This window comes from Thalassophryne amazonica, chromosome 10 (genome assembly GCF_902500255.1).
Source record: "Thalassophryne amazonica chromosome 10, fThaAma1.1, whole genome shotgun sequence".
Lineage (NCBI taxonomy): Eukaryota > Metazoa > Chordata > Actinopteri > Batrachoidiformes > Batrachoididae > Thalassophryne > Thalassophryne amazonica.
The window spans coordinates 76,483,595-76,508,625 of NC_047112.1; the positions used below are offsets into that span (position 1 = coordinate 76,483,595).

A 25,031-nucleotide genomic window follows, 5' to 3' on the forward strand; every position below is an offset into this window, starting at 1 on the left:
TCTTTGGCTGCTTTCAGTGATGCCTGTATTTGGTTAGACTCTTTCTCTCCGATTGTTCTGTCTGAGTTATTTTCATTAGTTACTTCATCCAAACCATCAACATGTTTATTAGACCCCATTCCTACCAGGCTGCTCAAGGAAGCCCTACCATTAATTAATGCTTTGATCTTAAATATGATCAATCTATCTTTGTTAGTTGGCTATGTACCACAGGCTTTTAAGGTGGCAGTAATTAAACCATTACTTAAAAAGCCATCACTTGACCCAGCTATCTTAGCTAATTATAGGCCAATCTCCAACCTTCCTTTTCTCTCAAAAATTCTTGAAAGGGTAGTTGTAAAACAGCTAACTGATCATCTGCAGAGGAATGGTCTATTTGAAGAGTTTCAGTCAGGTTTTAGAATTCATCATAGTACAGAAACAGCATTAGTGAAGGTTACAAATGATCTTCTTATTGCCTCGGACAGTGGACTCATCTCTGTGCTTGTTCTGTTAGACCTCAGTGCTGCTTTTGATACTGTTGACCATAAAATTTTATTACAGAGATTAGAGCATGCCATAGGTATTAAAGGCACTGCGCTGCGGTGGTTTGAATCATATTTGTCTAATAGATTACAATTTGTTCATGTAAATGGGGAATCTTCTTCACAGACTAAAGTTAATTATGGAGTTCCACAAGGTTCTGTGCTAGGACCAATTTTATTCACTTTATACATGCTTCCCTTAGGCAGTATTATTAGACGGTATTGCTTAAATTTTCATTGTTACGCAGATGATACCCAGCTTTATCTATCCATGAAGCCAGAGGACACACACCAATTAGCTAAACTGCAGGATTGTCTTGCAGACATGAAGACATGGATGACCTCTAATTTCCTGCTTTTAAACTCAGATAAATCTGAAGTTATTGTACTTGGCCCCACAAATCTTAGAAACATGGTGTCTGATCAGATCCTTACTCTGGATGGCATTACCCTGACCTCTAGTAATACTGTGAGAAATCTTGGAGTAATTTTTGATCAGGATATGTCATTCAAAGCGCATATTAAACAAATATGTAGGACTGCTTTTTTGCATTTACGCAATATCTCTAAAATCAGAAAGGTCTTGTCTCAGAGTGATGCTGAAAAACTAATTCATGCATTTATTTCCTCTAGGCTGGACTATTGTAATTCATTATTATCAGGTTGTCCTAAAAGTTCCCTAAAAAGCCTTCAGTTAATTCAAAATGCTGCAGCTACAGTACTGACGGGGACTAGAAGGAGAGAGCATATCTCACCCATATTGGCCTCTCTTCATTGGCTTCCTGTTAATTCTAGAATAGAATTTAAAATTCTTCTTCTTACTTATAAGGTTTTGAATAATCAGGTCCCATCTTATCTTAGGGACCTCGTAGTACCATATCACCCCAATAGAGCGCTTCGCTCTCAGACTGCAGGCATACTACTATTACTTGTAGTTCCTAGGGTTTGTAAGAGTAGAATGGGAGGCAGAGCCTTCAGCTTTCAGGCTCCTCTCCTGTGGAACCAGCTCCCAATTCAGATCAGGGAGACAGACACCCTCTCTACTTTTAAGATTAGGCTTAAAACTTTCCTTTTTGCTAAAGCTTATAGTTAGGGCTGGATCAGGTGACCCTAAACCATCCCTTAGTTATGCTGCTATAGACGTAGACTGCTGGGGGGTTCCCATGATGCACTGTTTCTTTCTCTTTTTGCTCTGTATGCACCACTCTGCATTTAATCATTAGTGATCGATCTCTGCTCCCCTCCACAGCATGTCTTTTTCCTGGTTCTCTCCCTCAGCCCCAACCAGTCCCAGCAGAAGACTGCCCCTCCCTGAGCCTGGTTCTGCTGGAGGTTTCTTCCTGTTAAAAGGGAGTTTTTCCTTCCCACTGTAGCCAAGTGCTTGCTCACAGGGGGTCGTTTTGACCGTTGGGGTTTTACATAATTATTGTATGGCCTTGCCTTACAATATAAAGCGCCTTGGGGCAACTGTTTGTTGTGATTTGGTGCTATATAAAAAATTGATTGATGTATATATATGTATGTATGTATATATATGTATGTATGTATATATATGTATGTATATATATATATATATATATATATATATATATGTATGTATATATATATATATATGTATGTATGTATATACGAGGGCTGTCCGTAAAGTATAGGTCCTTTTTATTTTTTTCAAAAACTATATGGATTTCATTCATATGTTTTTACGTCAGACATGCTTGAACCCTCGTGCGCATGCGTGAGTTTTTCCATGCCTGTCGGTGACGTCATTTGCCTGTGAGCACTCCTTGTGGGAGGAGTCGTCCAGCCCCTCTTCGGAATTCCTTTGTCTGAGAAGTTGCTGAGAGACTGGCGCTTTGTTTGATCAAAATTTTTTCTAAACCTGTGAGACACATCGAAGTGGACATGGTTCGAAAAATTAAGCTGGTTTTCAGTGAAAATTTTAACAGCTGGTGAGAGATTTTGAGGTGATTCTGTTGCTCTCAGGCAGCGTCATCAGCCTGTTTCAAGCTTAAAACCTCCACATTTCAGGCTCTATTGATCCAGGACGTCGTGACAGAACAGAGACGTTTCAGAAGAAGTCGGTTTCAGCATTTTATCCGGATATTCCACTGTTAAAGGAGATTTTTTTAATGAAAGACGTGCGGACGGGTCCGCGCGTCGGGACGCAGCTGACGCGGCGCGGCGGCACAGGAAAAACACCTCCGTGTTGATAACCATTTGTTAAAATCCAGTTGGCTTTTGATGGCTTTCAGTGGAGTGAATATATGAGAAATTGTTTATCAGCTGGAGATGTTCCAACTTGTCCTCAAGGCTTCCAACAGAGGTGTTTTTCCTGTGACGGAGCGTCGCGGCGGCTGCGAGCCGACGCTGCAATCCGCCCGCACGTCTTTCATTAAAAAAATCTCCTTTAACAGTGGAATATCCGGATAAAATGCTGAAACCGACTTCTTCTGAAACGTCTCTGTTCTCTCTTAAAAAAAAGCTTTAATTCAGATTTGGTAAGAGTTTTTATCAACAGGCAGCTTTTGTGGAAACACTGCAATCCACAGCCGTTTTTCAAAGGCTGTGTTATTGGCCATGTATCCACAGAAAACAAAGAATTTGACTTTGGTTTGAGCTACACTCTGTACAGCATGTAGAAATACTGTATACACTAAACACTGAATGAAGCACAGTAATAAAAAGTGCAAATGGAATATGCAATAAGAAGGAAAAAAAGAATGCACTGAAGATTTCACAGACTGCCTGGGCTTATGGTTTGGCAAAGCTCTAAAACTCTTAATATGAAAAAATTAATAACCCGGCAAAACAGAGAGAGGGAACACCCTAAACTTAAAAATCTGCATGATGACACAGAAACATTGTGTCACTGCTTTAGGGAGAGCCCTGCCACTACTGATATTGTTTAAAAACACAAAGGTACTTTTTGTCCGATTACTCGATTAATCAATAAAATAATCGATAGAATATTCGATTCCAAAAATATTCGATAGCTGCAGCCCTACATTCCCGGTTAACATATACTTTAATGCAAGAAAATATTCATGACATGCACCTATTTGCCCAACACAGATTTGGCAATAAAAATACGTCTTCTCCAACCTCTCCTTGTTCTGCACATACACTGAACAAAACAGTAATGTAAACGACATGACAGCAGGGAGAGGCACAGCTTTCTCCATCTGTTTACAATACTGTGCAATAATGAAACAAATGCTGATGCTGACAACACCGCCACCATGGTAGATTAGCGCTGTCTTAAACCATATGCCCTGTTGTAGTTGTGACTAATTGGCATTAATGTTTGTGTCTTGAGGGAGAGACAAGTTGCAAGGTTGCTGTTCTGCCAGATTGACGTAATTACATGGATCATTTAACCTTCTAGGGTCCAGCCGTATTTCCTAGTTTATACCATACCTTCAGTAATTCCTATTTTAAGGTACTTTTTTGTATCATGCCTATGTGTTGCATACAAAAAATTTCACAATAATCTCAGCTTTCAGAATATGTGTCACATATTTGTCTAGAACACTGTATGTAGAAATATTTTGCCTTGAAACTTAAAAAAAATTAAATGCATTTTTAGAAAATTCCTAAAGTCACAAAGCTATAAACAAAGTGTTTATAGCTAATGCTAATTCACAACTCCTGTACCTGGTTGGGCCATTTTACAATTTACAAAATTAAAAGCGTTGCATTTTGTATCACCAGTTATCCATCTTCATGATGAAGTGGTATAGAGGAGGATTTTCTTAAAAAGAAGACCTGAACGTTTAGCTACAAATTGCCAGAAGGTACATCTGAGATGCAAGCCTGGATTTGATCTGTTTTGGTAAAAGAATATCCTTCTCTGCTCTCCTCCACTATGAAGCTAAGAGTAGTGATTCAAAATGCAAAATTTGCACTGTGCACAATTTTTCCAATCACAGCCACATAAGCCTGTAACTTCTTCTCGGTTGTCTGGGTGTCTTGGTGGCTTTCCTCACTCTACTCCTTCTTGCACAGTCACTGAGTTTTTGAGAACTGTCTACTCCATGTAGATTTATCATAGAGTGACATACTGTTTGTATTTCTTTGTATTTGGTGTAAATAAAGTCCAAGACAGCTTCACCATCAGAGATATGCTGATTCAGATATGCTGAATCTCTTCAAAGATGCAGTTGCACTTGTGATTCCAGCGTGCATGCAAGCATTCAGCCTCTTTACTGCCTCTGGTTTTCAGCCTGAGCTATGGGCAGAAACAGGATGAGGGCTTCACAGACTAATTGTTGTGGTCATGGAAAAGTACACAGGCTGCTCGCTACTGAGAACAAAGGATCGAGAGTGAAGTGACCTGATGGCACTGATTCAAGATCCGTTTGCCTTCGTTCAGCCTTAATAATGGACATTACACTTCCTTGCCTCCTGTGAGTAAAGTGACTTAAGTCTGGGTTAACCATAAATTAACAAGTCCTAAAAACTAGAATAATGTGTGTGTGTGTAGGGGGGGCACAAGGTGACTCTGTTTGAGCTTGTGTGTGTGACAGAAGAAATTTAAGTTAATCACACTCATTTTAATATTACAATCCTTCAGCATCACTCACTGTATTGAGTAGGCTGATTGCTGTTTTTCAGTTTCTTTTAATTTATAATAAAGGATTTATGGATTTGTGCCTTTTGTAATTCAGGATCACTTTAATCAAATGCTGCATTGTTGAAAATGAACATACAGTTGATACCTGGAGTACCATCACCTGGCCTGTTTCTGGCCAAGATAATGAACCATAATCTCAGAGGTGTACTTGGCTCCTCCTGATTCAGTAAAAACAAGTCCTCTCGGCTTTTTGCACTCGGGGTCACCACAGCAAATCCGTGGTGGATTTGAATGTTGAATTGGCAAAAGTTTTACATCGGATGCCCTTCCTGACAAAACTCCACATTACATGAGAGCAACCGCTTACTCCAATTAAGGATCATGCCCTATAACTGCTATCCCAGCAGTTATAGGGCGTGAGGCGGGGTATAACCTGGGGATGCCAGTCTGTCACAGGGCCACATATAGACAAACAAACACTCACACCTGCATGCACAATTGCACAATTTAAAGTTTCCAACTTCCAATGTGGGAGAAAGCCATAGCACCCGGAGAGAACCCACGCAAACACGGGGAGAACATGCAAACTCCACACAGAAAGGCCATAGGTGGGAATCGATCCCAAGACCTTCTTGCTGTGAGGCAACAGTCTTACTTCTACTTAGTTAAATATCTCAAGTTATGCAAACTTGAAATATTTACGTAAGTAGAAAGTTTTTTTAAGACTTTGAGTTTACACTACATAATCTATGTAATTAATTTGAACATTCAGGTTTACAGTATAAGTGACCTGTATTCGAACCTGGGGTCACTACAAAGCTGAAACCAGACTCCACGATAGGCATTTCTTTTTTGTGTGTGAAGGATTTCAGCAGTAAGAGGAATTACAGCAAAGTTGTACACAGATGATAATGACTTGTATGGCATTATTACAGTTAATACAACATATAGGAAGTAGAGTAGGTTCTGTTTTGTAGCGCTCTTCGAATAGGGCAGCGCAGTCTCGTTTGAACCCTGCATGATATCGTGGGATTTGACCACTTACGGGGACAGCTGTTCCCATTGCGCAGTATATACACAGCAGAACTTCACACGGAAAAATGGTGTACTGTTTTGTTTTCGGCTGCATTCAACAAAGCAGTCTTGAAAAGGGCAGTTTTTTCTCTTCCCATTGGAGAAGGGAAGACGAGACGAATGGGAGGCGTTGTGTCAGTAAGTGTTAGCCTACACAGCTAACCAGAGTAGCTACCTTCTCTCGCCTGCAAAACCGCCTCAACACGTTTGAGGTCCAGGGTCATAAACAAAGCGCAACACATGTTCACTTTCCCACCGCATCGTTACCTTTTCTTTGCATTTTCATTTTGTTTGCATGTAATTTGCCCAAAAACTCAGAGAAGGTGCTGTGTTTCTGCCCCCCCAGAAGTAGGGAAATTACATCACCTTTGTCATATTTTACCCCTTTAGCTCCCACCCTCAAACGAGACTGCGCTACCCAATTGAGTCTAACCAGAGAGAAATGCATTTGTTGTACTGTGTGTATTCACACAGAACAGTCTTAGTGTTTAAACTGTCAGGTGGTTTACAAGGAGACCAGCAGAGTCAGGTGCATCACATGAACGGATACATCCTGAAACATTCAGTCTCAGCAGACAGTTGCAGATTGAAAATCCCACACACATCCCAATGCGCCTTCAGCTCTTAACAAGTGCAGGCATGCAGAAGGGAAGAGATGTGCAGCCTTCATATGCCCATTTAGATATATGAATCCTGCACAGTAAACAGGAACAAGCATGCATCGTCTTCTGAGTGCAAATATATGTGTAACAAAGGGAGAGAGCTGCAGAGAAGGAAGAAGCCACAAACAGGCTACTCAGTGGTTCAGTCACATGGGCATCCACGAGTGGGAATCAGGCTTATAGAGACTGAAGCTCATTTCAGCTGCTAATACTGACATGATTATGCCAATATCAAAAGACACACTTCTTCTCAGGATGCATCTTATTTTCCAGCAGTGACTGGGTCATGCAATGCATACTATATGTAAAATTTCATTATTGACTTGTCAGTAAAATTTGGAGTACACCAACAGAAATTTTAGGAGCACAATGCAGCAGACTTTGCTTTTTGAGTGAGCACTCAGCTTTTTTCTCTGCTCCCAATCAGCTCACAATTTCATTTCACTGACCTGTGCATAGAGGTTTATGAAGTTTTTACTTTAAAAACAAGTATAAACTATTATGTAAACTTTGCAATTAATCTGCAGATCATGTGTGTGCTGAACCATGAGGGCTGGTCCATACAGATCATGGGTCAACTCTGACCTGTTAAACCACTTATCCAAAGGCACTGCTCATTTCCATCAGAAACACGTCTCAAGTACATCTTTACACGCTACCATGCTTCAATGAAACTTCAGAAATGTCCTTATCTGGCAACACGTGCTGGGCTTGTCCTGCATAGAGCAATGTGAGGCGGCTGCCTCATTAAGATTTCATACAGCGACACTCAGCTGCTGTCAACACTGAGCTTTGCTAGAAGTAAAGGTTTCACCAAAAATAGTTTAATGGTTTTTTTCCCTGGTCAGGTACAAATAAGTCATAATCTCCCTCATTATTCAGTGACATTTTTCTTTGAGACTTTATCATTGCAGACACGCATGGATATGTATTTGTTCAGGCTAAGTGTTGACAAAATGTCTGTCATATTTTGCTGACAGCTGATGTGGGTAGCAGGATTTATCACTGCAGCATTAAAAGTCAGATCACTGGGAAAACACTATTTTATAGAAAAACATTTGTCAGTTCTCACAGTAAGTTTTTCTCTATGAAATAGTACACGTTCTTGTGTATCGGATAGAGCATCACATGGTTCAATTTAACACTATCCCTCCATTAAAAAAATAAAATGCAGAAAGAATACTCTCCAGGCATATATGTGGGTTACCAACAAAGACAATGCACAACTCTAGATATGAATACTGATTTTTATCTTCTTCAAACAAGGTTTGATGCATGCATTCAGTAAAACCAACTGTCATGAACACAGTAAAGTTTGTGCTGTAAAATATACTCTGTCAGGATAACATCTGGTCCCAGTCAAAATAGAGTTAAATATACTCTCACAGTGCTACATTCTGTCACAGTGTAAAATCAACTCTATCATGTTGTGAATGACTCTTATTGAAGTTGAAACATGGTAGAGCTGATTTCACTGTATTTAAGAGTGTATTTAACTCTATTTGGACTGGGACAAATGTTATCCTGGCAGAGTATATTTTACTCCACAAAATTTACTGTGAAGCAGCGCTTTATATGACCTCGGGAGCACACATAGTGGAGCCAAAGGAACAGCTAGCCGTGACGTTTTCATTGGTAAAATAAAAATTAAATCTTCTCAAATAAAATGTCACAGAGTGATGTTAGATTAAATTGGGTTTTGTTTTTAGTGTCAAAGCAGTCTGCCTCCCCACCATTTGTCAGGGAAAAGCTTGAGCATTTTGCCTTTTTTCAAATACCAATGGAAGCCATTTCCTGTAAATTTAGCTTTGCATCTTAATGAACCAATAATAACCGATTTACAAAGCCCTTAACGGGCTGATTTTAATCAGATCAGATTAGGACATCCCTAGTTAAAACAAAATTTGATGTGCATATTTATTGTCAGAATTCCCTCAGTCATCACTGGTAGATCTCATGTGATGTACGTACACCCACCTTTTTTCCTTGAAACTTTGACTCCAGGACCCCTTGTGAAGCATTTTGTAACAAACAGAGGCCAGGCCAAATGTGTCCCGTGGGAAGCCAATTAGCAGCCCTGATTTGGTGCCACACAGCGGCAGCATGATGTCCAACAAAGCCAAATTTTTTTAAATGTTGTTGTAAAATAGGAGTTATTGAGGAGTTGTAACAACACTGATGGATTGCATGAATAGTGACAAAGTGTTCCATTAAAAAAAAAATATCTGCAGCTCAGTATATTCCAGAAGAAAGAAGGAGAATAATGGCTGATTTTTGTTATGTTGATAGGTGTCAGAATCTGTCGAGCTGATGTCTGTTGTCTGACTCCTTCTGTTGAAATTTTTGACAGCTCACTTTAAGTTATGATGGACAGCGGGCTATTTAACAGGTGTTTTGAACATTGCTCTGCTGTCAACTGACCTCCAGAATGTTTTAAAATAACAATAAGTCAATTAACACATTGTTATAAATCACTTCCAAAAAAGTTACTACACAGAAGATAGGAAAAGCCAGAATCAAAGCCCAGATGTGCCAAAATAAGTGACATCCAAATGAATCTATATTTGGCATTATTTTAAAAAAAAAGAAAAAACAATTGGCCTGCCGGGAGTTGACGTTGGCCTGGCTGGTCACCAGGCCTATAAAGCTGTAAGGGAAACATTGAGACTAATGGGATGTCAGCGAGTAATGACTATTCATTTCTCACACTCTTTTTCTCCCTATCTCTCTCTCTCAGATGCAGCTGCTAAGAAAGCCATGATCACAGAGGTGAGCTATCTGTCCCTTTACAACCTGCCACGTCAGCGCTGGCTTCATGTTGAAACCACATCCTTTTATATGGGTTACACTAGGCACTTGTTTTATGATTGGCAAGAATCTACAGTTGCCATGAGTTTCCCAAACCTGTTCTCTGTCTCTTGGCAGATGCCCTCCTCCTCTGGCCAACCTGGCCAAGGAAAGAAGATTGGTCACAGAGGGGTGGACGCATCAGGAGAAACAACTTACAAGAAGGTACCGTAGATAGCATGTGTGACATGTGTTGTGACACATTATAAAGATCTGACAAATTGTCAGTGGGCAGTGAACAGGTGTTTGCAGAGCTCAGCTCCCACAATAGTCTTTCTTAATGCCAGCTGGTGCTTAGGTACGTTTCACACATTTTCTTTTCTCACTTATATGACTAAGAAGAATACAGGATAATACAATACCCTCTAACAGTGTGGAATCAAAGCTCACATGACCTGGTAGGAGTTTCAGAGTGGTGTGTGAGTCTTGTGGCTTGTTTCATATTTGAGCACATTTGAATGGGCTACTCAGACAACATTCCTGCAGTCACCTTCTATAAATTGTGTGATCTTCAAACATTCAGAGAATGGTGTAAAGAATATCACCTCAAAACCTTCTCAGAACATCCTCAGACAGCCATGATGTGGAATGCTTTATAAGGGGAAGGGACTGTTGTTTGGCTGCTTTCAGGAAGTATTCAAGATGTCCTGGATGTTGGGAAAGTGTAGTGACACGGACCCACAACAGGGGGCGCAAATAAACGGTCAATAGATGAGCCAAAAAGTAACAATTTAATGTTGTGAATGTGCACAACGAACATACAGACAATCACAGAATATCATAACAGTCAATACACAGAGGTGACGTGTGGGCAGGCTCGAGGATAGAAGACGTCTGTCCTGAGAAGAGCCGGAACCACATGATTTCCGCCGCCCCAGAACCTGGTGAATACTGGAGCCGCCAAGTCCCGAATTCCCAGGTGATCACCGTCCCCGACTGTCGGATCTGGTACTGCTGGCGAAGAACAAAGACAGTCAAGTGTGGGTGTGTGTACACCCAGTAACAACAACGGTGGGAATGCCACCTCCACCTCTCATTCAATATGTTGCAGCGGTCTCAGCTGAAAAGGAGCGCCGTCTTGCACAGCCGGTTCTCCTGCAAATTCTCACAATAACAGAGTTACAAATCTCACAAAAAGGCTGAGAGTATTACCTCCTATGAAGTATGATATCTCGGCAACGAGGTGGAGATGACGTCTGGTCTTTATGGAGTGAGATGGTGTTGAGTAGATGGGTGACAGCTGTCAAGAGGTAATGAGCGACAGCTGTCACCCCCGGCTGTGTCCATGGCGGCAGCGCCCTCTCCTGCCTGAAGCCCGCACTTCAGGCAGGGCGCCCTCTGGTGGTGGGCCAGCAGTATCTCCTCTTCTGGCGGCCCACACAACACTGGAAACATTTAGGGAACCATATCAGCTAGAAAAGAATGATCTGGAATGTTCTGAGAACGTCCCTGCTCATGTAAAGTACATTGGCTGATCTTGTTCCCAGAACATGACAGATATGATGCATTACGTACATCAACTTAAACATTGTCTGTGTATAACGCATTACATATTTATTGCAACAAACTGTACTTGGTCATTGGTAAGAAGTCAGTCCAAAGGTTATTTCAAAGTAAAACACAAAACCTCAGTTACAGATTTCACATCATGGTTTTTCAAATCACAACAGTATATCAGGTTATGAATGAAATATGTTCCAACTTTTAAAAAGTCCCCTTTTCTAGATGTTAAAAACATCACTTGAGTGCAGATTAGAAAACTGGCTACCACAAGCTTACCTTCTTCATCAATAAGACAATACTTCAATACATGTAGGATAGTTTATTAAAAGAACTTTACATGATAATCCAATTGGCAGGTGTATACTCATTACAGTAGAAGTTAGCTTGATTGCTACTTGCTCCTCTTTTTGTTTGAGGTTTATTGGCAGTCGATTTGGTGATGCCACAAAGTGGTATGGACTGTGGATTAGACCATCTGTTATTTTTAGCATTCAAAACAAAAGAATCATATCCTCTGAATCATATAAGTTAGTATAAGGGAGTGTTGGGTTTTAGACCATCTAAAAGTTGTTTTCCAGTTTCATCTAAACCTGTAGAAAACCTATTAAGGCTTTTGTGAAAATCTATGAAATTAAGTCCTGGTATAAACTTTGATTTAAATGTCACATACTCACACTGTACTCCATATTTGATGCACTACCATTTGCACCTGTTATTTGATAATTGTAGACTACTTTACAGGCTATTAATAATTTGGCAAAAACTTGCAAAAGTATGGAGAATTTAGGTTATGAGGAGGGCGCAAATTGGCACAATATTAATAAGATGCTAATTGATTGATAATACTAGTTTTAAGGTGATTTATTAAAACCGTTTTTGTAGAAGTAATGCTCTTACATCATAATTAGAAACATTCCAATCTGATTTACTAGCAGTATAATTTCTAAGAAATCACCAATTGAAAATTGTAATCCGAAGTGATGATAACAGCACTATATGCTCAATTCGTGTGATGATGATGATAATAATAATAATAATACTCGGGAGGAGCTCGGAGTCGAGCCGCTGCTCCTCCATGTCGAAAGGAGCCAGTTGAGGTGGCTCGGGCATCTTTTCCGGATGCCTCCTGGACGCCTCGCTGGAGAGGTGTTCTGGGCACGTCCCATCGAGAGGAGGCCCCGGGGAAGACCCAGGACACGCTGGAGGGACTATGTCTCTCGGCTGGCTTGGGAACGCCTTGGGGTTCCCCCGGAGGAGCTGGGGGAGGTGTGTGTGGATCGGGAGGTCTGGGGGGCTTTGCTTGAGCTGCTGCCCCCGCGACCTGACTCCGGATAAAGTGGAAGAAAATGGATGGATAATAATAATAATAATAATAATACATTTCATTTATAATGCACCTTTCATGAATAAAGTTCTCAAAGTGCTACAGGAAAAATAAATAAATAAGAATAATAAGAATAAAAGCAGAAAATATTAAGATAAAAACAGTCAACAGAATAGTATCAAACCAAAATAAAATAAAAAAATGGAATAAAATGTAAAAAAAAAAAACTAAGATGTAACAGATTCAAATTACTGAGAGCTGTGAAAGTCCTGTCTAAACAGGTATGTCTTGAGGCTTTTTTAAAAGCTCCTACAGTTTGTGGAGCCCTCAGATGGTCAGGGAGGGAGTTCCAAATATGAGGGGCAGCTGAACAGAAGGCCCTGTCTCCCACGGTGTGAAGTTTGTTGCGAGGGGGATGGAGATTAATGTTGTATGCGCAGAGGGAATGTGAGGATGTGTGGGTAGTGAGGAGGTCTTTAAGGTATGTGAGGGCATTGCCATGGATGCATTGGTGGAAGATGAGAGCAATCTTAAAATGGATTCTGTAGGTGATGGGGAGCCAGTGAAGGTTATGGACTATAGGTGTAATGTGTTCCTGTATGACAATTTTCTTCTCTACATAACCAAGTGAAACAAATTTTTGTTGTCATATAAGCCCATGTATACACCCATATGAAAAATCATACCTCTTTAGAAGTAGGTGTCAAAATCAAAATCCTAAAAGACCTATCATGTTTTTCCACATCTCTTGAAGTAGCTTCCCTGGGCACAATCAAAGAGAGATGAGTTTTGCCAGTAGGTGTGAAGAACATACAAGTAGGGATGTCCCGATCCGATTACGTGATCAGAAATCGGGCCCGATCACGTGGTTTCAGACTTGATCGAAATCGGACGTTGCATCCCGCTCAGGAATCCGATATAGATTTTATCCTCATTATTTTGATCAGCGCTATTTCAGGCTCATTATTGCAGATTAATGGGCCATTCGCACGTCGGGAGCGTCAGAGGCGTGAGAAGCTTGGTTTTTAGAGGCATCAGAAGCGTCGCTTTAGCTCGGCTTTTGACGTGACGCTTCTGACGGGAGCGCACATTGCCGCTTGTTGGCAGGCTGACGCGGTCAAAGTTCAACCCGATCTTCTTTTTTTTTTTTTCTTAATTGAACAAAAGAAAAAAACATAAGTTCAACCGGACAGAGATGGGGGGAGTTACGCGCGCAAAGTTTCTTTCGCAGAACTGCTGTTGGTGTGTTTACGCGCTCAGCCTGACGCCTCAGTGGAATGACAAGAGGATGATGGACACTTTCCCACCGAAACTCTTGCTCAGTCATCCCTCCATGCGCAGCAGGACCCGGTGCTGACCAAGTCCTCTGGACGACGATCTGTTATCTGATTAACAAAAAGAAAAAAACAAATTGTCCTGTGATCGTTTCTCTGCAAAACGGAGCAAGAGATGGTGTATGCACAAGCGACGTGCACACTCATCACATTTAGGAGCATGTCTTAAAGTGCTTCCGTCGTCATTCACGTTCACTGCGCTGCTCTGAACTTGTTGAACACTGATAAAGCATCAGAGGGGTACACTGAGGACTGTCAGGACACAAATGTAAGTTGTTTTTTTTTTTTTTTCTTTTACTTTTCAAGTTGACTTTTGAACTTTCGACGCTCTGAGCTGTGACGTAGCTTCGCGCTGTCCAATAGGAACGATGCGTCTGGCCAAAACACAGAAGACTAGTGGCAGAAACCACTGATCTGTACAAAAGGTAAATGGACTGCATTTATATAGCGCTTTTCCATCTGCATCAGACGCTCAAAGCACTTTACAATTATGCCTCACATTTACCCCGATGTCAGAGTGCTGCCATACAAGGCGCTCACTACACACCGGGAGCAATAGGGGATTAAAGACCTTGCCCAAGGGCCCTTAGTGATTTTCCAGTCAGGCGGGGATTTGAACCACAGATCAGTACAGAAACCACGTGTCTGAAGAAAAATCCTTGGAAATGTTTTTTGTTGTTGTTTGTTACCTCAAAATTTCTGATTACTGTTTAAAAAAGTTTAGAACACTTGTAATTAAAATAGCTAAATCAATAAATGGTTCTTTAAAAACCTTTCATCTATAAATTAAAACCACATGTTATTTCAGATTAGATAATTTCTTGTTTAACATGAGGAACCTTTGACATTTATTTTTAGACCAATAAAATAACATGGAAATTTGTACATTTTTAAGTCTGGTAGATTATTACTTGATTGTTCAAGCTACCTCAAGGAGAAGTGCACTGTTTAAGTGATAAATAATAAAATAAGGTGATTAAAATTAAATTATTATTTATTTAGCATTTGTTCATTGTTCATTCAGTTTTTTAAAGTATTGGATCGGGACTCGGTATCGGCAGATACTCAAAATCAGATGACTCGGAATCGGATCGTGCCAAAAAAACCTGATCGGACATCCCTACATGCAAGTATGCAAAAGTTTGGGCACTCCTGATAATTTTCATGAGTTTCCTTTATAAATCATTGGTTGTCTGGATCAAAGTTAAATCTCAGTTAAATCTATCTCAGTTAAATATATCATATAGCAGATGAACACACTGATATTTGAGAAGTGAAATTAAGCTTCTAGTAGTTACAGAAAGTGTGCAAGTAAGCAAACAAAATTAGACAGGTGCATAAATTTGGGCAACCTTGTCGTTTTATTGAATTGAATACATTTAGCACTAATTATTACAACACAAAATTGGTTTGGTAAGCTCATTGACCCTTGGCCTCCTTACACAGGTGAATCTAATCATGAGAAAGGGTATTTAAGGTGGCCATTTGCAAATGTTTCCCCTCTTTGCATCTCTTCTAATGAGTGGCAACATGGGAACCTCTAAACAACTGTCAAATGACCTGAAAACAAAGATTGTTCAACATCATGGTTTAGGGGAAGGGTACAAAAAGCTGTGAGGAACAGTGTGAGGAAATGGAAGCCCACAGGCACAGTACTAGTTAAGGCCCGAAGTGGCAGTCCAAGAAAAATCTCAGATAAGCTAAAGCAATGGATGGTGAGAACAGTTATAGTCAACCCACAGACCTGCTCCAAAGACCTACAACCTGATCTTGCTGCAGATAGTGTCTCTGTGCATCGTTCAGTTCTACAGCACACTTTGCACAAAGAGATGCTGTAATGCAGAGGAAGCCTTTTCTGCAAACACATCACAAACAGTTGCTTGAGGTATGCTAAAGCACATTTGGACAAGCCAGCTTCATTTTGGAATAAGGTGCTGTGGACTGATGAAACTAAAATTGAGCGGTATGCATGGCAGAAAAAGAACACAGCATTCCAAGAAAAACGCTTGCTACCTACAGTATAATTTGAAGGTGGTTCCATCATGCTGTGTGGCTGTGTTGCCAGTGCAGGTACTGGGAATCTTGTTAAAGTTGAAGGTCACATGGATTCCAGTCAGTATCAGCAGATTCTTGAGAACAATGTTCATGAATCATTGACAAAGTTGAAGTTGCTCCGGGGCTGGATCTTTCAACATGACAATGACCCTAAACACTGCTCAAAATCTACTAAGACATTCATGCAGAGGAACAAGTACAACATTCTGGAATGGCAATCTCAGTCCCCAGACCTGAATATTATTGAAAATCTGTGGTGTGATTTTAAGTGGGCTCTCCATGCTCAGAAACCAACAAACTGCCTAATTTTGTTTAAAGAATTATTGCACACTTTCTGTAAATACTACAAACTTCATTTCACTTGTCAAATATCACTATATAATATCACTATATATTGTCTGCTATATGATATATTTAACTGAAATTGCTGATCCAGACAACCAATGATTTATAAATGAAAATCATGGAACTCATCAAGGGTGCCCAGACTTTTACATACAGCTGTATAGGCAAGACTTTGAACCATTTAATAAACGTTTCCATAATTCACTTTTGTCAAATGATGTTGTTGCTACATACTGGAAAGTATAGAGTTCCCATATATCCGATACATAGGGGTCTAACGATGTTGTACATTACCGTGCTTGTCACAGAGTTTTGTTATGATATTTAATTACTTGTGTGTTATTATTTTACTTTTAGATTGATTTTAAATATGTTTTCACATTTTATGCATTTTATGTTTTCGCATACAGCGGCATTCATTACTTTTTGATATTTAGTGTTTCTAGAATGCCCCCTCCAACGTGGGTCCTTTGGTGTTCAGCACCACAGCCCCCCCTCCTTTTTTTAATTATCTGTCCAGAATGCTATTTTCCCTTTTGTATGACTAGCATACTGGCATAGTATAGTTCTACGCTTTTTACTCTTTTAATTCATTTTATTAGGAAACGGAGCGTGCCGCGGCCTCAACTTTACCTAAATTCTGGGTCTTTTAGTGAAGCTTAGGGCTAGTGGTCGGCGATCACCTTAGTATTTCCTGTTTTTCTTGTTGTTTAATGCTGACAAATTATACTGTATTTCTTGTCTTTCTGATGCCTGATTCTGTTTTTTCTCTCTGTTTAAGGTGCAGCTCTATCCAGAGATGGGTGTGGTATTTGTGCTCGAGACCCTCCTGCCCTGTGCACCAACAGCATTTCCTGTATTTTAGTTTTGTGAATTGTTTCTGTAATTTATGTCTTTAGCATGGCCCAAGCAGAGGGTCACCCCTTTGAGTCTGGTCTGCTTGAGGTTTCTTCCTCAGAGGGAGTTATTCCTTACCACTACTGCTCTGGGGGTTAGTAAGGTTAGACCTTACTTGTGTGAAGCACCTTGAGGCAAATCTGTTGTGATTTGGCGCTACATAAATGAAAATAAATTGAAATTGAAAATTGGAATGTGGCTTTGTTTACTGTAAGAGTTGTCAAAGGGACAGTTACAGTGTTTCACTCACCACATGTTTCTCTGCCTTCAGACCACATCCTCTGCCTTGAAGGGTGCCATTCAGCTGGGTATCGGTTACACTGTGGGCAACCTGAGCTCCAAACCTGAGAGAGATGTGTTGATGCAGGATTTTTATGTTGTGGAGAGCATCTTCTTCCCCAGGTATTGACCATAGCCTGGCTTGAAACATACAGTGATTTAACTGGATTACGTTGTTGTAATGACTGAACAATGTGGATGTGATTGTGGTCTGATCTTATTACATGCTTTGATATTGTTGTGCACTCCAGTGAAGGCAGCAATCTTACCCCAGCTCATCATTTCCCTGACTTCCGCTTCAAGACCTATGCTCCTGTGGCATTCCGCTATTTCAGAGAACTGTTTGGCATCAGGCCAGACGACTACTTGGTAAGACTCAAATGCTGCTCATATGCTCATAGCTATGCCAGTGTGCATCTCTGCTATTTTTAATTTTTACAGTATGGATGCCAAATACAATTTAGATAATCTTCAGACTGTAGCACTAACAGCTTGTAAAAGAATATTTCAGCTAGCTAGCTGTGGCTGTGATTCGACTGCTAACCTCAACTGGAGTATCATCTCACAGCTGGAATTCTACATGACTGCACAATCACTCCTGTAGGTCTTTTTAAATATAGAAACATGTTTCCCAAAGGCAACAAAATTTGAGATGCCCATTAAAATGATCGTAAAAATCTAAGAGGGTTTTCAGAGGTTCAACAATTTACATCAGGATCCAAAAACTGAATGATCCTTTTTTTGTGGTTTATTCAGCTACATGTTAAGTCTAAAAGTTAATCAAGACCATTGATGATCTGTAGTGTGTTTCACATACTATATAGACCTCAGAGTGGTGATCACAGACATAGTTTAATTTGTTATAAGTTATAGATATTATCGCATTGAGGATTTTTATCTGACAACATGTTACTGGTGTTTATCACATCTTCTGTATCGGCATAGACATGATCACAGTAAAAACAGATCACTGAGACCACAGAATTATTATTTACAACTTCAGTGTATGTTATCAGTTTCATTGACTGTTTTATTAGTGTGCTGTGACAGAATATTAATTTTATCCAACTAAAATGAAACTCTTTTTTTTTTTTTTTTTCCGTTTCAATTTATTTTAGTTAATTAATTATTTTTAATCCCTAGGCTCTGTAACACCACTGCCTGTGGATAACACTGGTTAACAAGTACAAAAGATTTCTTGCGTGGACTTTGAGAACTGATTTAGGGTCATTCTGGCTTGCTGAATCTGAATCTGAGCTCAGATTTCCTCTATCACATAACATTGTATGTATGTATGTATGTATGTATGTATGTATGTATGTATGTATGTATGTATGTATTTATTTATTTATTTATTGATTGCAATCTTTGTGTTCCATGTTGATGGATTATGCAGAAGGTGCTCATTTACACAAGAGTTTGACGCCAATAATCACGCACAAAAGCAGCTTCAAAAGCATAGTTTTTAAACCAGATTTGCAAAATATGAACAAAAGCCATTATTGTTTATGGCGCTGAAGAGGTATGCGAAACTGCAGGTTTTGCTTCAATGCTGGAAATGAGAAATATGTTTTCATATCTCAAAAATGTGATGTGATTGGTAAAAAACTAACACCACATTTGGATTCAGTGCCCCCAGATGACCAAAAATCAGTTGAAAATTGTGTTGACCAGTGTAATTTTTGTTGATAGCAGATGATACACATAAATATATGTGGATTAGTTTAGTTCTGAAATGTTGATTGTTTGACATCTGCAACTGCAACTGATATGTAAATTTTTGAAAACTTACTTTTAATCCATACAGTACAGAAATAACAGTTCAGACTGCATATACTCCCATTGTCATGATGAATTCTTTATCAGTTAAACTATCTAACACATTTCTTGTGTTGTTTGCAACATTTAGGCACCATCATTTTTGTATATTAACCCTCTGGCCCCAAAGCTGTTTCTGGCTGTTTTTTTTTCCATCATATTATTCACACCTGTGAGCTTACGTACTTTTTAATCCACCTGGAAAATCTGTACCTCTGTGAGATCTGAAAAATAATGGCTACAATTAGTTATAACAAAGAAATGTTTTTGTACAGAAAGTCATTAATCAACAAAAGCATAAAAAATACAAGTGCAATGTCTTTGTTTATTAGTTTTCCAAAAATGTAATAAAGATGTACTCTATATATACAACATTTTTCTAAATGTGCCAGTGTATTACATTGTAGCAAAAAATAGACCCCACATATTATACATATTATACATATGTTTTTTTTCTGTGCTACTTTCTCTCTTTCCATAACTCTATTCTTTCCATGAAGATTTGCTGAATTTTTATCACGTGACTCTTTGAAGGCTTACCAGTTGCACTTCAGAGTGCAGAATTTTCTTTTCTAATCAATTTTCAAATATGGATAGAGCAAACGTTTTATTTTTGGTAAATTTTAAGTGAGCTCTATAGAATGAAGTCATTTTGATGAAATATCACTGTTTGAAGCTTAGATTTGGTTAGTTTTCCTGTCATATGTTTAGAGCATTTGGTTGGTTAAAGGAAAATGTGATGGTATTTTTTGTTTGTACAGTTTCTAGTTTTTTTGTTTTTTTTACAAAACATTTTTTTCAAACCTGCAGGCGGGTTGCATGGTTCAGAGGATTAAATATACAGTAGAATGACTGACACATTTTCCCTGTGTTCCAGTTAAATCAGCACCATGGACAGCTCCCTTCAAAAAGCTGTAATCATCATGGACAAGCCTTTTCTGTGACAAGCCACTTTGATAAGGAGCTGTACAAAAAAAAAGAAAATTAAAAGAGGATATTTGTAGAAAAGGCTCTTCAGATTGATCTTTATTAGGAAACCCCACCCAGGTCAGGGATGTGATTCAGTGTGAAATCAGTGGAGTTTGATGGTGAATACATCAAAATGGTTAAAATGTGTATTTGGCAAGGATGTAGACATATGACTAGTTTTGCTTATTAGGTGGACAGATTTTCCAAAGATGTAATATTTTGAGAAGGAAAGTGAGAGGTTTTTTTTTTTTACTAGTATGTCTCGTACAAGCACAGCGTGAGAATCAGAAATGGACTGCATTTATGTAGCACTTTTCCATCAAATGATTGGATTGCAGCAACGTCACTGCCAGTTTACTTCTGTGTCAGGTCAGTCGCTGGCGTGACAATACGCAGTTGTTGACATGTTTTACCATAGAAATACATTGTGTATTTCAGAGTGGTATTTGCTCTTGAATTCCAGATTTAAGTAATTATTTGTTTGAATTTCGTTTTATTTATATTGTTGGGGCCTTAGTGTGGCCTTCACCTATTCAGAGGGTTTGAATAATATTGCCTGGGAGTGATATAAACCAAATCAGCAGCAGCAGGACTAGCATGTTGTCCATACCAACTCGAAGCTAGAGGATGGAAAAATGATCCCACTCAATGGCCAGATGTTCAGTATCCCGATATTTATTCCTACCTCATAGACACACTGGGTAATTATGAAAGTGATTTGTATTTTATATCATTTATGTATGCATTTTGTGAATTGCTGGTCTGCTCCAGGAGGGGCCATGCTGCTGATTATTTCCCCCCAAAGTAAAATCAAAATCAAAATAACTTTATTTATCCGTTAGGAACTTCCTTTGCAGACAGAGCACCAGCACGAGCAGAAACACACATTTCATGCATAATAAAATTCATAATAAAAAAGTGAGTCGATGTGATGCATAATCGTCTTGGTGTGTCATCATTATGCTTTATGAAATACTGGCCTGTGCCGAGGAGGGCCATGCTGCCCAAATTTTGCAGCCTATGTTTTGTTTTTAACATCATGATGATTTTAATTTTCTTTCTTGCTTTTTTGGTACAACCCACTGAATCATATTGCCCAGGCATTAAAAAAAACAGCAGCTAAACATAAAAAAACTTGTATCTAATAAAACTGTCCGCTACTTCAACAATCCACCCAGCTCGGTTGTTGTCACACCAGCCGGCGTTGCTAAGCACGTTGCTAAGAAAGACCTCACAGACAGAAGTGTCTGGATGTGCGTTAATATCAGAAGCTGACTGATCTGACTCAATATCAGAAGCTCAAAGTACTTCACACTAATGCCTTGTATTCATCCATTCACACACACACACACACACACACACACACACACACACACACACACACACACACACACACACACACACACACACACACACACACACACAATGATGTCAGGGTGCTGCCATGCAAGGCCGTCACTACACACTGGGATCAGCTTGGGGATCAAGGACCATGCCCAAGGGCCCTTAGTGATTTTCCAGCCAGAGGGGGGTTTGAAGTGAGGTTCCTCTGGTCTGGAGCCCACTGCTTAACCGCTGATCCTCAAAACACAATGGATCTAACCATGAATTTTATCCTTTAGCCAGTCGTGTTTGTGGTTTATCAGCTACATCAGGTCTTGCACAAGTTAAAGAGTTGGAAGTAATAATTCATAATCTGGTATTTAATTTTTTTTTAAAGATGGTGTTGATTCGAGTGCAATATGCCCTTTAAATCTGGGTGGATTTAAAGCAGACTGTTCACCCAGAGAACAACAGTGCAAGTTTCTGTTTGTTTCATTCTTTCAGAAATTCCACAAAATATTATTCAACCAGTTTGATACAAGGTTAATATAAAAATGAGCTTGCAATATTGTCTCTTTTTAAATAAGTATGATTAATTATGTGCAAGAATGATGACCCTTGGATTAACATAATCAAAAATCACTGTTTACTGTTTCCTTCAGTTGTTGATGAGGAATGTTGTATGTTGAATGTATTCATGCAGATGTTGAGATTAAAGAATCTAAGGAAATCCACACTGTTGGGTTTTAATTAGTACCTCTCTCTTCTCATGTTTGTGTATATTTGTACCTGCAGTACTCCCTGTGTAATGAGCCCCTGATTGAACTATCCAATCCTGGAGCAAGTGGCTCAGTCTTCTACCTTACAAAGGACGATGAGTTTATCATCAAGACTGTCATGCATAAGGAGGCTGAATTCTTACAGAAACTGCTGCCTGGATACTACATGGTAAGCAAAGTCACAAAAAGATTTGAGCCCACTGTATTTACAAGTAAAATGTCAAATGTTAATATGAAAAACAATCTCTGGATATTGTGTCTATTTTTGTAAAAAAAAAACAACAAAAAAAACTCTTTGACAGTGAATTTAAAATATGAGAAATATATAACATATGTACTCACTTTAAAAGCTGGCTTCACATGGACCCTAATAATCAGTGACAATCTGAATGGAAATGTTTCATATAAAGTTTTTGACTAGAATGAAATAGCTTGCGCTAAAGATAGGTTGCTCTGATCCTGAGATTTCAACTACTCAAGGGGCTGAAATAGAAATGGCTCTATAAAACTATATTGGGTATCATCCTTGATCAGAACCTGTCATTCAGATTATATATTGACAACCTTGTTGCCAAGATGAAGGTTAAATTGGGTTTCTTTTTTAGGAAGAAGTGTAATTTTCCCCTCCAGACAAGGCAATGTTTGATATCAGCAACTTTTTTTTTACCTTTGCTGGATTATGGTGACTTGCTTTTTATGAATGCACCTGACCAGTGTCAAAAGAAAGAAATGATACACTTTGCATCATTGTGCTTTGTGCATTTTATTACTCACTGTGGAAATTACACACATCATTGTACTCTGTATGCCACTGCTAAATGGCCAGTATGTTCACAGGCTCTCACATTTGGTTGTTTTTTATTTATAAAACTAGTCTTGGCCTTGTTCTTTCTCTAATCTGTCTACATACATGTTTAGGAACATGTAACCTTTGCTGTCATAATAATTTACAGATGCTGGTCAAGAGAGAATGGAACTGAAAAATCCTTTTAATTATGCTGCTCCTTCATCCTGGAACAACTTAGAAAGCAATCTGAACTTGGCAGAGCTGATGTCTGTGGGGGAATTTAAGTTGATTTTTAAATCATCATGAAAATAGCTCCCTTTGTCAATGCTATTGCTGTTAAAGTTTGCCAAAATCAGTTTAAAAACCATATCAACATCGTGATTGTTTTTGACCTTTTATTGCATATGAATTGGATACTGTGGTTTCTTTGAGTTGTTGTGTGTGACAGTTGTAAGTGTAAGTTTGGATTAGTAACAGTGTTTTATGCTGCCTTCTTGGCCAGGTCAGTGTTGCAGAAGAGAAATTTAATCTCATGAGGCTTTTTCCTGATTGAATTATATATATAGTTGTATGTAAAAGGTTGGGCACCCCTGATGATTTCCATATAGCAGACATACACACAGTGATATTTGACAAGTGAAATGAAGTTTATAGGATTTACAGAAAGTGTGCAATAATTCTTTGAGAGTTGTTTAGAGGCTCCCATGTTGCCACTCATTAGAAGAGATGCAAAGAGGAGAAGCATTTGCAAATGGTCACCTTAAATACCCTTTCTCATGATTAGATTCACCTGTGTAAGGAAGTCAAGGGTCAATGAGCTTACCAAACCAATTTTGTGTTCTAATAATTAGTGCTAAATGTATTCAATTCAATAAAACGACAAGGTTGCCCAAATTTATGCACCTGCCTAATTTTATTACCTCCGCCAAGGAGGTTATGTTTTTGGCCTCGTCCGTTTGTTTGTTGGTTGGTTGGTTTGTTAGCAGGATAACTCAAAAAATCCTCAACAGATTTCAATGAAATTTTTACCAGGGGTGATTGCTAACTTAGAAATCATTAAATTTTGGTAATGATCCGGAACACGATCTGGATCCAGTAATTTTTTTAAGGATTCTTTATCATTGCAGGATAGGGCCAATTTCAACATTTAACAAACAGAAAAGAACCAGCTATATTGTAAGCTAAGATAAAGGGTGATACAGCCGGCTAGATAAGCTAACGTTAGCTGTTAGGTATAACTAATTGTACCCCACTCCTCCAATTTTTCCATAAATATAATAGTATTAAAAAGGGGGGGGAAACAAGAAAAAGTAAAGCGTGTTGAAATGTATATGACGATACTGATGATATGATGTGATACGATTCACCCCTGTTCCCGATTCGATGCGATCTGATATGTATTTGATGGTGAATCAGTTCCTCATAATGTGATACAATGTGATTCAACATGATGCATCACATTATTCGGAGGGGAGAGTATCTGTTATGTTCTGTGGAATATAATCCTGGCAGCTCCCTCTTCTTCTGTTCTCCAGTGCTACATGCTACGTGATATCACCAATAAATGTATACCCAGAGTTTGGCCACTTGTGTTGCATGCACTGTATTCCATGCCACGCATAGGGATGGAGAGTGAGATATACCTTTGTCTTGCAGCCCAGACAAATAGCAAGTGTGGAGTACTCGTGTAGTACTTCTTACATGTGGCCTGTGCAATGACCGTGCGTCTTACTGTCATACATGCCTACTAGCCATGCTCCTGGCTTGGTTCAGGTACACGACAATTTGTATGTGCAGGGCAAAAAGCCTCCACAGGCAGTCTACGACCTTCTATGGCGCTGAACACAGGTACATGATGTCCACATCTCACACAGAGTTTGGCCGTTTTTTCTTCCTGTAGACTGAGTGAGGCTTCATTCAGTTAAAATCTCTCCCGCT

General features: G+C 39.2%; 1 protein-coding gene across 4 annotated transcripts in view; it reads left to right on the plus strand.

Annotated features, from left to right (window-relative positions):
• pip5k1ca (phosphatidylinositol-4-phosphate 5-kinase, type I, gamma a) overlaps window positions 1-25,031 on the plus strand; it is a 121,550-nt gene that overhangs the window by 20,762 nt on the left and 75,757 nt on the right. For all 4 annotated transcript variants that reach the window (XM_034180310.1, XM_034180309.1, XM_034180311.1 and 1 more), the window contains 5 exons: window positions 9,571-9,602; window positions 9,759-9,845; window positions 17,410-17,540; window positions 17,669-17,786; window positions 22,323-22,475. In XM_034180310.1, the coding sequence (XP_034036201.1) occupies window positions 9,571-9,602; window positions 9,759-9,845; window positions 17,410-17,540; window positions 17,669-17,786; window positions 22,323-22,475 (521 nt within the window). The remainder of the gene's footprint in view (window positions 1-9,570; window positions 9,603-9,758; window positions 9,846-17,409; window positions 17,541-17,668; window positions 17,787-22,322; window positions 22,476-25,031) is intronic.